Here is a 14,416-nt window from a genome sequence, read left to right as displayed (position 1 = left end):
GCACTAGGAAGGTTGAGAACTACTGCACTAGTTCCATAGAATTTGATACCCTCTTCTGCTTTTCTGGGCTCCAGGCACTCTTGTGGTACATACATATATATACATGTGGGCAAAAAACACACACATAAAAAAAATAAGATCTTAAAAAACAACAACAAGAGCAAAAGTTAACATTATAGTGGATAAAAGCTAAATGGTTTCCTTCTAAGATCTAAACCAAGAGCTGGGCATGGTGGTACATACCCAGTACTGAGGGTTTTCACTTTAATGGACTTCTAGATTTAATTAATAAACAAACAAAACCAATAAATCCTTTTTAAAAACAAATCAGAGAAACATGCAACCAATAGGTATTTTATTTGTTTGCTTGTACTTTTGAGATTGGGTCTCTCTACATAGTTCTGGCCGTCCTGGAACTTACTATGCAGACCAGGCTGGCCTGGAACTGACAGAGAGCCACCTATCTATCTGCCTCTGCCTCCTAAGTGCAGGGATTAAAGGCATTGGCCACCATGCTCAGCAACCAATCAGTATTTAATAAATATTTCAGCTGGGCATGGTGGCCGCACCCCTTTAATCCCTGCACTCGGGAGGCAGAGGCAGGCAGATTTCTGAGTCCGAGGCCAGCCTGGTCTACANAGTGAGTTCCAGGACAGCCAGGGCTACACAGAGAAACCCTGTCTCGAAAAACCAATAAATAAATAAATAAATAAATAAATAAATAAATAAATAAATAAATAAATAGCTGGGACATCTGACGGAGTAGAACCAGCAGCTGAAAATCAGTCTATCCCATTCTAGAAGAAAACAATTCCTACTTTTTTTACGAACAGAAATTCTATCCATTATGGAGTAAATATCAGTTATGTAAGTATTACTCATACTTAACCAAATACTTCAACCCAAATCCCCAAATCATTAACAAGAACCAACTTAGTAACTTCTTGAAAGATTCAAAGGGGAGAAATAATTAGACAATAATACACGAGCACAGTAAACAAAATGATTTAGATAGATAAATTTATTATAGAAGATTAAGGACCTCTTTGCGGTCACCTCTGTTACCTGGGTACTCTGATACATTCCTCTGATCCCTGTAGGCCAAGCTGTCCATCAGAGTCGAGGCCCCAAGCGTACACCTGGCCCTTGTCATTCAGTGCTAATGTGTGGGCTTCTCCACACGCAACAGCTACGATATTCTGGGCATCCAGGGCAACAACCTGCTCTACAGAACAAAATCAGGCAGAGAAACATTACACTCTAATTTTGAGCTTGAACCGAGGATTAAAGTATATTCAATTCTCATTTTCTATCAAATAAGGAGATGCTAAAACATAAAATGCAACCAGTTGTTTTGAAAAAATTAACAAATATGTTCCATATACAGTTCTCATTATGAAACTCTCACTGTGATAATTATTATGATAAGGTATAATAAATGACCTGAACATCCTAGAGAAATCCGGGCTTATCAAGATCATCTCAGAAGACTGTACTCTTACTTAAAATCAACACTGAAAAAGAAATCACTTAAAAATAAACTGGGCTATGGGAATTTCAGCAGTATAATTATAATTCAGATTTATTTTTATCATACACAGTACAGTATAGTATTCATAATGAAATAATCTGAACTGGTAATTCATTAGCATTTCTTTTTGTTAGTTTTTTGAGGCAGAATTTCACTACTGCAGCCCAGGGTGGCCTGAACCTTGGATCCTCCCACCTCTCACTCCCAAGGACTAAGACTACAGCATATAATATACCACCATCACTCCAGGCTCAGGTTTTAAAAATAGAAAAACCGGTTAGATATTCTGAATAGAGAAGTAAAATGCAGTAGGGCTACTATAAATGGTGAGTCTTAGTTTATGGGTTTCTATTTTAGTACCAACAGTTATAAACCCCCTCATATGGTCAAAAATATGCTTTTATAAAATCAAAAGTAGCCAGCCAGTGACCACCAACGTTTCTTTAAGATACCCAGTGTTAGGGCTGTAGAGATAGCTCAAGAGTAAGAGCCCTTGGTGTCTTATAGCTGACCTGGGTTCTCTTCCCAGCAAGCACACACTGGTTTGCAAACTCATGTAATTCAATTCCAGGGAATCTGATGCCCTGTCTGGTCTCCAAAGACCTGAATGCATACAATAGACACATAAACATGCAGGACAAACACCCATACACACAAAAATAAAAATATACACAATGTTTGCTAGTGTTTTACCAGTATACAAATTTTTAACATGACATTTAAAATTAAGTTTATAAGGTTAATAAGAATGGGCCCAGAATAAGCAAGCGGGGCCTGGAGCAAGCAGGGCAAAAGAGAGGCAGAAGGGAAGGGGAGAAGAAGGAAAAAAAAGATTAATAAGAACGTTATAATTATCATCTTCAATACATCAGAAGCCTCATGATAAAAGCAAGTCAAACTCCACCAACCAGAGAGCACAGTAAATAATGCTATCCAATAATGAAACTGACTGCATCATACAAACTGACATTCCTGCATGTAGAGCATTTCAAATTATATCTGGATTAAGATTTTGGTGTTTTGTTGTTGTTTTTTAAGTAGGAGGATAGTGCTAGGTAACATCTAGGAATCCACACAACTCTACTGATACACTAAGTACTTACCTTAGAGTATTTTGAATGGATAACCTATTTTTTAGACCTTTTTGTATACCTGACCTTACTAAGTAGATCAGGCCAGCTTAAGCCTGCAGCAATCTTCCTTCCTCTGTCTCCCACTTCCCAAGTGCTAGTGTGCATAACCAGCCCAGCAAGTCGATAATTCCTCAAGTTGGTGCCCCAGTACACTCACGGAAGTTTATTACACCAATTTCTAACTCTTTTGTATATGGTTTAATAAAATCATTACAGAAACACATACACACAAAAGATAACAAGATGTAACATAACCCCTCTCTAAAAATCAAGAAAACTAAGAATCATTAGCTTACACAAACAGTCCTATAAATCTTAATTACAAGAAAAAAAAAGAAATATGTTATCAATAACAGAGGCTTATTATCAATTATCTTACTAAAACAATTCTCAAAGAAAATAGCAAAAGAAAACAGAATACAAAAATGAATAAGACTTTTTGTTTTTCCAATTAACAAATTAAGAGCACTTATATTGGATTTGAATGACTATGAAACCAAAGGCATCAAATTCTAATGTGTAATATGAGTATCTAATATAAAGTACTGTACATTAATATCAAAATACACATGTTTGTGCTCCAACTGCTGAAATAGAAAAGTGAAGTCTGAGAGAAATAGAAGAAATAGGATTGTGATAAAGGTTACAGACATGAGAAGACAGCTTGTGAACACCAGCTGCTCATTCAGGTTTCCAAACACATTTGGAAGGGTTCTGGAAGACAGGGATACTTAAGTCACAAGCTCAGGAAGGAAAAAGAAGATCCGAGTATCCATTAAGAAAATTCAGATTATGGGGGGCGCTATGGGGGACTTTTGGGATAGCATTGGAAATGTAATTGAGGAAAATATGTAATAAAAATATTAAAAATCAAAAAAAAAAAAAAAGAAAATTCAGATTACTAGAGCAAAACAAAGATAAATCAAAGTAAAAAGACTGATGGGGAAAAATGTTATACACATCTCAGAAAAAGAAATAACTTTCCTAACTCATTCATTCACTAAAGAGGCAGAGTCTCACTATATAGCTTAGGTTGACCTTGAACTCACAATATTCTGACCTCATCTCGAGTACTGTGGGCACCACCAAGCCCAATCCAATTCTTAAAGGGAATTCCTAGGGAAAAGATCAGTAATTCATTTCAAAACTGGAGTAAAGACAAGAACTTCACTCAGAAAAACCATTAGCCTTTAATTATATCAAAAGATGCTCAACTCCAAAAGGAAAAAAAAGGCAAATTCAAACTACATTTCAAAATGAATAAAACTTTCTTCTGCATGAACTAAGCCCTAACACATATTTTATCTACTGTACTGGGGATATAGGTAAGTCAAAGGTTGTCAGAGACGGCCAGTAAACTGACAAAACGAGCACCCGTGGCTATACTTACATTAGATTAAAAACAACAACAACAACAACAACAAACACCTTTAAATCAAAACCTCTTACAAGACTAAACATCATTATCTAATGATAAAGGATCAATTACCACAGAACATTCACCTAACACCAAAACACCTAATATAAAGCGAGTAAGTATTAAGAGACATACATGCAAAAGGAACTCCAAAAGCAGTAAGGGACTTGATCCCTTCCCTTTAACAATAGATAGATCAAGTGGACAGAAAACACCCATGAAATACTGAACTGACTACATGGGACTTTAACTTAGACTAAATAGTCCTAATATCTAATACAAAAGGAACACTCTTTCGTCAAACCACAAAATAAGGCTTAAAAAATTTCAACAAGACAAAAATCTTACCAAAGTGTTATTTTTGATCACAAACAGCATGAAAGTAGAAATCACTAACAGGAGACAATCTTGATAAATAGACAAATACAATAGACGAAGTGATTTTGGTTTTAGTCCTAGCACTCAGGAGGAGGAAGTAGACAGATCTCTGAGTTTTAGGCTAGCTTAGTCAGGGTTACAAAGGGAGAGTCTGTCTGGGGAAGTGGGGGGCAGGGGGTGGAGGTGGGTGGGTGTGTTTAGATCAACATACTCCTGAACAACTAAAAGGTCAAAGAAAAGAGTAAAAGAGAAAATAATTATAAATCTTAAGACAAAAATAACATATCAGAAACTGAGCACAGTGGCACAGCAGAGGCTCCTACAAGAGATTCATGAATCCCAGACACCAAGAGCTATAATAAAAACCCCTTTATCAAGGAGGAAAAAAAAAAAAACAGAGCTGAAGTGGTGGCAAATGCTGTATGTTGGTTGAACACTTGAGAGGCTAACGAACTGTCCTTAGTTCAAGGCTAGCCAATGTTATATAATATTGGAAGACCAGGTCTCAAAAATCAACCAACCAACCAACCAAATAACAAATAAGATAGTCCTCAACTCAGGAGTGTTAAACAGATAAATTTCCAATTTTATAATGTTGCAAAAGCTATAGGTAACTTGTGGAAACTGCGCTTGCTGTTCTGATCTTTTCCAGAGCTAGGGATAAGGTATGTTGTGGTCCTGTGATTGCTGGGCTGTGGCAGAGGTGCAGTCAGCTTTCAATTACATTGAAAACAGGAAACAGACAGAGACCCACATGTTCTTTTTGTTAAAGTGTGATACCCAGCAGGTTATCTACATCAAATATAGAACTTAGAAATGAACGTTGCACGCTACTGAAGCGGAAACATAATCAGTGTCTTCCAGCTACAAACCCCATGACCTACAACAGTGACCTGCCTGCAAGATAAGGTGGGGCAATAGTAGCACAAAAACTGTAGGAGTAACCAACCACTCTCTGACTGCAGTTAAGGCCCACCCCATGAGACAGCACCCACTGCTAAAAAGTGGCCAACGACCAGAGGGTAGGTTGTGGGCTTTAGAAGAAAACCTACTGCTTTTATTCTGCTGAAGGAACATAGCAAAAATCAACCCTTAATGACTATGAATATTGCTATATCCATAGAGAGGAACATCACTCAGCCCTCATCAGAGAAGCTGCTTCTTGGTAATTAACAGACTCACATCTGGACAACGGGCAGAGAGAGACTTTGGAGCACTCAGCCCTAAACAGGATGTCACTATCAAAGCCCTCCCCCTCAAGGCTTAGGAATCCATGCAAAAGAGACAGACAGGTATTAAGTGCCAGACTTGGTGGGTGACTCTCCAAGAAAGTAATCTTCCAGACACAATAGGACTGGTGAACTCAGATACTGTGACAGAACTCACAAGAATTACACAGGTTCAGACCAGAGAAAATCCCAACACAGAGAAGAGAAACTGGATAAAAAGGCCACCCCCAACCAAGAAGCTCTCTGCAGTGAAAGGGAAAGTCCATTTTCTCCGATGGAGGGAGGGTTCATTGGGTGTACAGAACACACTCCAGGGCAGGTCCCATGGCCAGGAGTAGTTTGACAGCACAAAACTGACTTCATGGCTTTTGCATCCATGTTATCTTATTAGTTCTTTCGTTTGTTTGATGGGGGAGGGATGCTGTTTAACATAAAGTTGGGTGGGAAACTGGGGAAGATCTGCGGGGGGGGGGGGGGGGGGGGTAAAGAACATGATCAAAATCCTTTTATTTTTANGGGGGGCGGTAAAGAACATGATCAAAATCCTTTTATTTTTAATTTTAGGTGGTGCTTGAAAGGTGGAGGCAAGAGGATCAAGGGTTCAAGGTCATTCTCCAGCCTGGGTTTTATGAAACCCTGTCTCCTTCAGTACCACATACAGAATTCCATTTTCACTTAAAAACACTACCAGATAGCCCAAACTTTTATACAGAGAAGAACTGCAAATTAAACTATCAACTCTAGTTATCTGTGCTTTCCTCCCCTCCTCCCTTAATTACTAAACAACTGAATTTTATTTTATAATATACAAAACACAAAACTTTTAGAGTTTTTTTTTAATTCCTACTTTAAAAAATAAGGATATTAATCACTTTGGGATTGGTGAATAATTCTGATTTTCTTGTTGATGTTACTGTTTGAGAGAGTCTTACTATGTGAGTTGTACAACATCCTCCTGGCACAGATAAGCTATACACACACACACATATACATATATGTGTAATATACACACAGATATATATATATATATATATATATATATATATATATATATATACATACATATATAGAAAAAGCAAGATTGTTTTAACAATTTATTTTCAGAATATAGTTTATAAATACTTAAGGATTTCAATATTTTTCTTTAAATTTTTATAGAAATGACCAAAGAGGTATTACAAAAATTTCATTTTAGCTGGGGTTTCAAAAGACAAAATGAGATACATTTTGGAAACATTCACCACGACTTATTAAGAAGAGAGTGAATCAGAGAAAACTATGGTCACAGCTCTTCGCCCGATACAGAAGCGATCTTACTAGGATCAACACAAAGACTTTCAGGTCCGACCCAAGGAAACCAATGGCCTAAGATTTAAAGTAATGAGCTAAGGGTCACATCCATTTGCAAAGGAAATAAAATAACTGGCTATAGGGTAAAGTGCCAAATGTTGGCAACACAGCCAACACTGATCCTGTGACAAGGAAACAAGCCTAAGATGAATCTCACGAGTGAGATCAAGGGGCAAATAATAGAGGGATGAGGAATGGTTTTGGAGAAAATGAAAGAGACTGACAAATCACAATCGCTTTCACTTTCAACACTCCTTTCCTGTTCTCACAATCATATCTGTTGTAATTCCACACATACACACCTTGACTTTCTTTCTTGGTGTTTTGTTTGAGATAGGGTCTCTCTTTGTAGCCCTGGCTGTCCTAAAACCCAGAGACTCCCCTGCCCCTGCCTCCCTGAGTACTGGAAAGAAAAGCTTTAATTTTCTTGACATGTAAATTTCTCCTCTGTAGTAAGAAAATAAAATATTCATATCGGTGTGAAAATAAGTATACATTCAGAAACAAGAGGCATGATGAAATGTTTTTTGTTCCTATATCTTACAGGTCAGTTCATCATTTCAGTTCAGCTATGTTTAAAAACCTGAATAATAGTAATCTGAATACTTATTTTCTAAAATATCAGGACACAACTATACATCGTAATTACTCATTAAATCGTTTGTAAAATCAATGGCTAGGCCTACAAGATGCCCCAAGGTAAAGGGGGCTGTCCACTAAGTCTGCTGAGCTCCCTCCACAGGACCTACGCACACAATGGGAGGAGAAAGCCAACGCCTGCAGGTTGTCTACTGACCTCTCCATGTAAACCTGCACATGCGCACTTGTCTCCACCAAACAAGTTTTTAGCTTAAGATAATCAATAACCAACTTTAACTTCTGGCATTTCCATGCTTCTCACAGGAGGAAGTATCACAGCTCCCCTATCCCAAGTCACCTTTTACATCTGAAGGTGAAGGAACCCCATCCATTTTGTCTAGTTCAAATACAGCATCACAGGTTTTTGATTTTTTAATATTTTAGCACAGTTCTTGAATAAAAATTTCAACAAGGTCTTTAAAGAAGTATTTTTGTACTTGGTATAGCCAAGTCATAAGAACAACTGTTTGTTGAATAAATGCCTAAACTTTAGCTATAATAAAGAGATACGCTATCTGGAAGCAAATATGTGAATGACACAGTTTCTCACAAGGACATGTATGTAACAGGTATCAGGCAACTGTAAAGACAACCCAATCCCCTACTTGGTATTAGGCAGACGAGCTGTGTGCCCTGCCCAACTGCACCATTAGTAGCTTTTTATTTAAAAAGCAGACACCTACTGAATACTCCCTCACTACATGCCAAGCACTGCATGTGTTCTCACTTGATCAGAACCTCAAAACCTGCAAGAACTTCCCATGATTATCCTGATTTAATAGATCAGAACACTAAGACATACAGAATAAGCAATGTAAAAAAAAATAGACCTACAACCAACAGACCAGGACCACATCTAAGTTCTTCAATTCCTACCTTTTAAACACTGTATTTCCAAACAGATACAAAGCGAAGCCTGTCCTTCAAGTCCTTCATCAGTCTACTTGTTTTTCCTCCCACCTCTGCACCTACAGTAACTACTGAGTACCTGTTTGAATACATCTATAAGTCAATACAAATGGATGTTTTCTTTTGATTGATCTAACTTCCTACATTCTTCTATACCTCGTTATTTCTTTCCTAGTGTATTAGATGTCTTCCATACCAGACCTCAACTACATAGCACTACATTACAGTGGTTGGATAAATTATAATTTTGTCAGTTTCCAAAAGAAACATTAAAGCTATTTCTAATCTCCATAAAATGCTGTTGCAATACAAATCCAGCTAATAGGTGGTATCCCAGAAACTGAACTTTTCAGATAAAAAGCACAGTGCTTTCAATTCTTCATCTAGGTCTTACACTTTTACACATTTTTATAATCACCCCGAGTTATTACTCTTCTTTACTGTTATTATAAAGGGCATGTTTTCTTCTATTATATCGCTGAACTTATTTTCACTGTGTTAATTGTGTTAAGTTGGGGGGACAGACATACAGACAATGAATGAATATGCCACATGTGTATAGGTCCCTGTGGAGACCAGAAGAGGGCACTGAAACACCCATGAGCTGCAGTTACAGGTAGTTCTATGGATGCTAAGAAACCAGACTCAGTCCTTTAGAAGAGCACCTTATTTTCCTTACCCACAAAACCAAGGCAGAACACAGTGGTGCAAACCTGTAATCCCCACAAACCTATAATGCCATCACTGCTTAACTCAAGGGCAGCCTCGGTCTCAGACAACAATAAATGGGGTAATACGGAAAGGGTTCCACAGGGCATGATACACAGTGGCGGTTGCTATTACTAGTTCTGAATATCAGCATTATATTTGTAAAATAATAGTTTACTAAGATTCCTTTTTTTTAAGTTTCCCATGTTTTTTTCCCTCCTCCCTATACACCTCCCATGTCAACTTCTAAATGCTTTCCTTCCTATTTCTATTTGCAGACTTACTCAACCGCTCACCTGAGTATATGTGTAAACATATGTTCATACAGAGATAGCTAACTAGCTTTTTACATAAGTATTCTTGTTGGTTAAGAACAAGTACTGCTCTTCTAGAGTTTGAGTCCCAGAACCTACACCAGGTGGCTCACAGCCACCTGTAACTCCAGCTCCATGGGCATCTGACAGCACTTGTACTACATACTGCTTGTCCACACAAAGACACATACATGTAATTTAAAATAAACTATTAAAAAGGTAATTGTAGTTTCACCAGGTTCATGACTGTTGTTAAAGTTAGGAAATAACTAGCAAATACTTGGATCAGAAAATATGTATGTACCAATTCAAAAGCAGAAAATATGTATGTACCAACTCATAAGTACTTTGGATCAATTCTGGACAGCAATCTGAGTTTTGCACTCAATTTGATAGTTTGTTTGTTGTTTGTCCGTTTGTTTGTTTGTTTGTTTGAGACGGGGTTTCTCTGTGTTTCTCTGGCTGTCCTGAAATTCACTCTGGATGATAAACCAGGCTGGCCTCAAACTCAAGAGATTTGCCTGCCTCTGCCTCTTGAGCGCTAGGATCAAAGGTGTGCACCACCACTGCCTGGCTTACATGACAATATTAAAAGGAAATAAAATCCCAAATTCCTACGAGTTAGTAAGAAAAGCAGGCCACCTTCCCCCAGCTGTGTTCAGATGTTCCTGCCCCCCTCCGCTCCTGAGAACCTCTGCCTTACTCTAGCTCCTTCCCCACTACTTTCATGTCACAAAAGAGTGTACAGCAAAGGTACTCTCTCCTATGCCAAAAACACAGTTTATCATCATGGTTATTTCAACTACGAGTAACCCAGAAAGCATGGAGTCAAACACAGAAACTAACTGATAGGGTTGTGTTTGTTAAGCAATAAGCATATAAGGCTATTACAAAATTCAAGTGATCAAGCTATCAAATGGTACCTGACGAACAGACATTTTTATCACTTTATAAAAATTCAACTTCAAAACAACAAATAAAACTAAGGGTACAGGTCACACCTATCATCTCAGAACTTGGTAAGCTGAAGCAGGAGAGTAGCCATGAGTACCAGGCATCTCAAAAGGAACAAAAATAACAAAATAGAAAACAGATAAAGTAGACAGCCATTTATGACACTTTAAATTTACAAGTTACTTTAAATTTTAACAGTTTCTAAAAGATTGAATTCTAACCACAAAATAATAACTTTGTATTAATTATTTGATACATTGGAACAATGGAAAAATTTACAGACTACCTAATTAAATACACATAAGGAAAAGCAAAACTGGAAAATCAACACTTTATGAATTTAGTTCCGATTTTCTCTCTTTTAATTCCGTACTGTCCACTGAATACTGCTCTCACATTCACAATAAAATCTACCTCACCGGATCTTCTCTCTTCAAATAGTTAACAGTGTTCATCACCTCACAGTCCCTATTTCCAACCAGTGACCCCACCTGGGTCAGGGCTGGCTCTCTTAATATTTACGGAGACACAATTCACATCCAGTAAGTTAACCAAGGCTGTCCATCTTTGGTCTGCCAGTCTCTCTTCTGTGTTTTAAAGAACTATTATCACAGTTAAACTAATTACTTTCCAAATTCTCCTTCCTTCAATTCTTCCTTGATAAAACCAGTGAATACCATTAAAAACTATTAATGTCAGGCTGGAGAGATGGCTCAGGTCCTGAGTTCAATTCCCAACAATCACACAGTAGCTCACAACCATCTGTAATGGGATCAGATGCCCTCTTTTAGTGTGTCTGAAGACAGCAACAGTGTACTCATATACATAAAATAGATTAAAAATTTAAAAAAATAATTAGTGCCTACTAGCCAAATTAAAAGCTCGACCTGTTGTAAACACAGTTGTAGATCATTTTACAAGTGCCTATGCTTGTGAGGATGTTTGTTAAATGACAGTTCCAAGCTTCTGGGTACAATATAATGAACATCATATATGAACAAATGAATGAGTGTGTATATATGATTGTATATAATTTTTATGTTCTCTATTCTCAGACATTCCAGTTAAAAAGACTTCCATTCCCTAGAAAGCATTAAACTTGCTGTGGTTGTTTGAAAGAAAATGGTCTCCACAGGCCCATAGGGAGTGGTACTATTAGGAGGTGTGACCTTATGGAGTAGGTGTGGTCTCTTTGTTGGAGTAAATGTGTCATTGTGGGGGTGGGCATTGAGGTCTCATATGCTCAAGCTACACCCACTATGGCTCACAGTTTCTTCGGCTGCCCGTGGATTTGGACATAGAACTCTCCTTCTCCAGCACCATGACTACCTGTATGCCACCATGCTTCCCACCATGATGATAATGGACTAAACCTCTGAACCTGTAAGCCAGCCCTAATTAAATGTTTCCCTTTATAAGAGTTGTTGTCCTCATGGTGCCTCACAGCAACAGAAACCCTAGGTAAGACACTTGCCTGTAGTCGTTTGAATTAGTTTGCCTCTAACGCACTTCCCACTCTCTCCTCTAAGAGCACTGAATATCTATCTTTCCTACTCACCTCTGCTATGCACCCCTGTAAGCCACATTGTTTCACAAGGTTCTATCACCATCCTTGGGATTAGGGATTTCTGAAACAGGACCCAACTATTCCAAACTAGATCAGACTGGACTCCACTGTCCAGCACTCCTCTGAGTCTGGGGATTACAGGTGGGAGCTACCATTCCATACAGTCACTCTGTAACCAGCACTGCTCATATTTATCTGCACTCCTATGATTTGTGTCTTGTTTTCTTTTCCTTACTAGACTTTCAAATGATGTTCATTATATTGTCGTCAGAAGCTTGTCAGAAGAATGTATTCTGGAACTTTCATTTACAAACAAAATTCTTGTGAGCATATGCACTTGAAACAAGAACTAAACTGATAATGAACAGTCATGGCAAATATGTATAGATATAGAAATAAAGTTTTAAAAATCTTGAATATTAAATTATCACTTGTCAACAATTTAAAATTTTTTTGAATATTTTATTTTATTTATATTTGTCTACATGTATGTTTGGGTATGACATGCATACCATAGGAGGTGGTTTCCCAAGCCAGAAGAGGGTATCCGATTTACCTAGGGAACTAGAGTTACAAAAGAGGGTATCCGATTTACCTAGGGAACTAGAGTTACAGATGGTCCTCTGGAAGAGCAGCCAGGTACACTTAAAGGGTAGGCTGTCACTCTAGTCCCTCAAATTTTTCTTAATATGGAAAATAATTATTTAACTATCATTGAAAACAGGTTGAGAAAAACACATTTTTAATTTGTAGTCAGAAACATAAGTAAGTAAGCAAAAGAGAATACTTTTGCAAGATGTCATTACACTGATTTTTGCCTTCTTAGACCTGTCAATTTTTCCACCAAGAATGTGTACTACGTTTTAACCAGAAAAAGATATTAAAAAAATAAAACCGTAGTTCAGAATTGTATAAAAAAGGAACAAATCGGTCTAAACCTATATATTGATAAAGGATTGAGGACCTGGGGTATAGGACAATGGCAGAGTACTGTATACTTACATATTAGTATGGTATATATTAGTTTAATATATATATATATATATATATATATATATATATATATGTATTAGACCCTGGGCTCTCTCTCCAGCACTTCAAATTACAGTAAGAAAGAAGTATTAGTTTTGAATAGTATGTAGAAAACGTGTTACTAAAGAGTCTTAAGAATAAAAAATAAAACAATACCATGCTAGAAAATAAGACAGAAGATTAAGTCCAGATAAATAAAATTTTAGCAGTACTAATGGTTAGGAAAATTCCCCTTTTATGACTAGAACAAATTTGTTTTGATTTTTGTTGGTGAGAATGTATCTCTAGGCTGATCCCGTGACAGAGCTCCAAATCCTGCCAGGAGAGAGCTAGTCTCCCAGGAGTGCCAACACACCTGTGAGCACAGGTAAGACCACCACTTCTGCTTTGAGGGACCCGCCCAGAGCCCTACGGACACAGGAACCAAGGAACAGCTGGGGACAGGATCCTTCCGCTTTCTGTCTGCACCCCAGAGCTGACCCTATGCCACAGCTCTCCATACACAAATTCCCCCCGAGAGAACTGGTCTCCCAGTAGTGCGGACACACAGGCTTGCAGGAGGGACAAGCCACAGTCAGAGACAGTCAGACCAGCTACCACAGAGAATGTATCTCTATATAACATAGTCTGGTCTCCAATTCTTGATCCTTTTGCTGTAAACCCAGTGTTGAAATTACAAGTGAACACCACTATGCCTAGCAAATGTTTTGTAAGTTGTCTACACACAGCACTGTTTTCCTTGTTTGTATTATTGCCTTGCTTTCTAGCGACAAAGTGTGAGTGCAGAGAAACAGAAAGGAGAGAACAGAGGCTTGCTACTGTACACGGCTCCTTTTACTGATCGTTACCCTACACAATCTCACCCAAATCATGTTTACTGTCACAATGTCTGTGTTGGGATATTTTTTTAAATATCCCAACATTCAATAATATGCTTTATAGTTTAGAAAAATGGGAATCACTTTATTTCTTTACAACAACTTTTAGCACAGAGTGTATGAGAATCATGCTACATATATACAGAATACTGAGAGCCTAAGAAGCCTTAAGAAGTCTCTAAGTAAGATAGGTATGGTGATGTACTTTCTTTAATCCCAGCACACTGAAAGCAGAAGCAGGCAGATCTCTGCTAAACTGGAGGCAAGCCTAGTCTATATAGCAAGTTCACGGCCAGCCAAAGGTTCACAGTGAGACCCTATCTCAAAAACTAGAACAACAAAATATGAGTAATAATATGAACTGACTCCTCAGGCTG

The 14,416-nt window shown here is 37.8% G+C and overlaps 1 protein-coding gene across 4 annotated transcripts in view; it reads right to left on the bottom strand.

Annotated features, from left to right (window-relative positions):
- The window catches only part of Herc4 (HECT and RLD domain containing E3 ubiquitin protein ligase 4), a 74,294-nt gene that overhangs the window by 52,867 nt on the left and 7,011 nt on the right, over window positions 1–14,416 (bottom strand). For all 4 annotated transcript variants that reach the window (XR_003837764.1, XM_021173607.1, XM_021173606.2 and 1 more), the window contains one exon: window positions 1,066–1,225. Coding sequence is in view for 3 of the 4 variants with exons in the window: in XM_021173607.1 (XP_021029266.1) it covers window positions 1,066–1,225 (160 nt within the window). In the remaining variant the exon portion in view is untranslated. The remainder of the gene's footprint in view (window positions 1–1,065; window positions 1,226–14,416) is intronic.

Source organism: Mus caroli, chromosome 10 (assembly GCF_900094665.2).
Source record: "Mus caroli chromosome 10, CAROLI_EIJ_v1.1, whole genome shotgun sequence".
Classification (NCBI taxonomy): Eukaryota; Metazoa; Chordata; class Mammalia; order Rodentia; family Muridae; genus Mus; species Mus caroli.
This window is presented reverse-complemented; position numbering and strand designations above follow the sequence as displayed.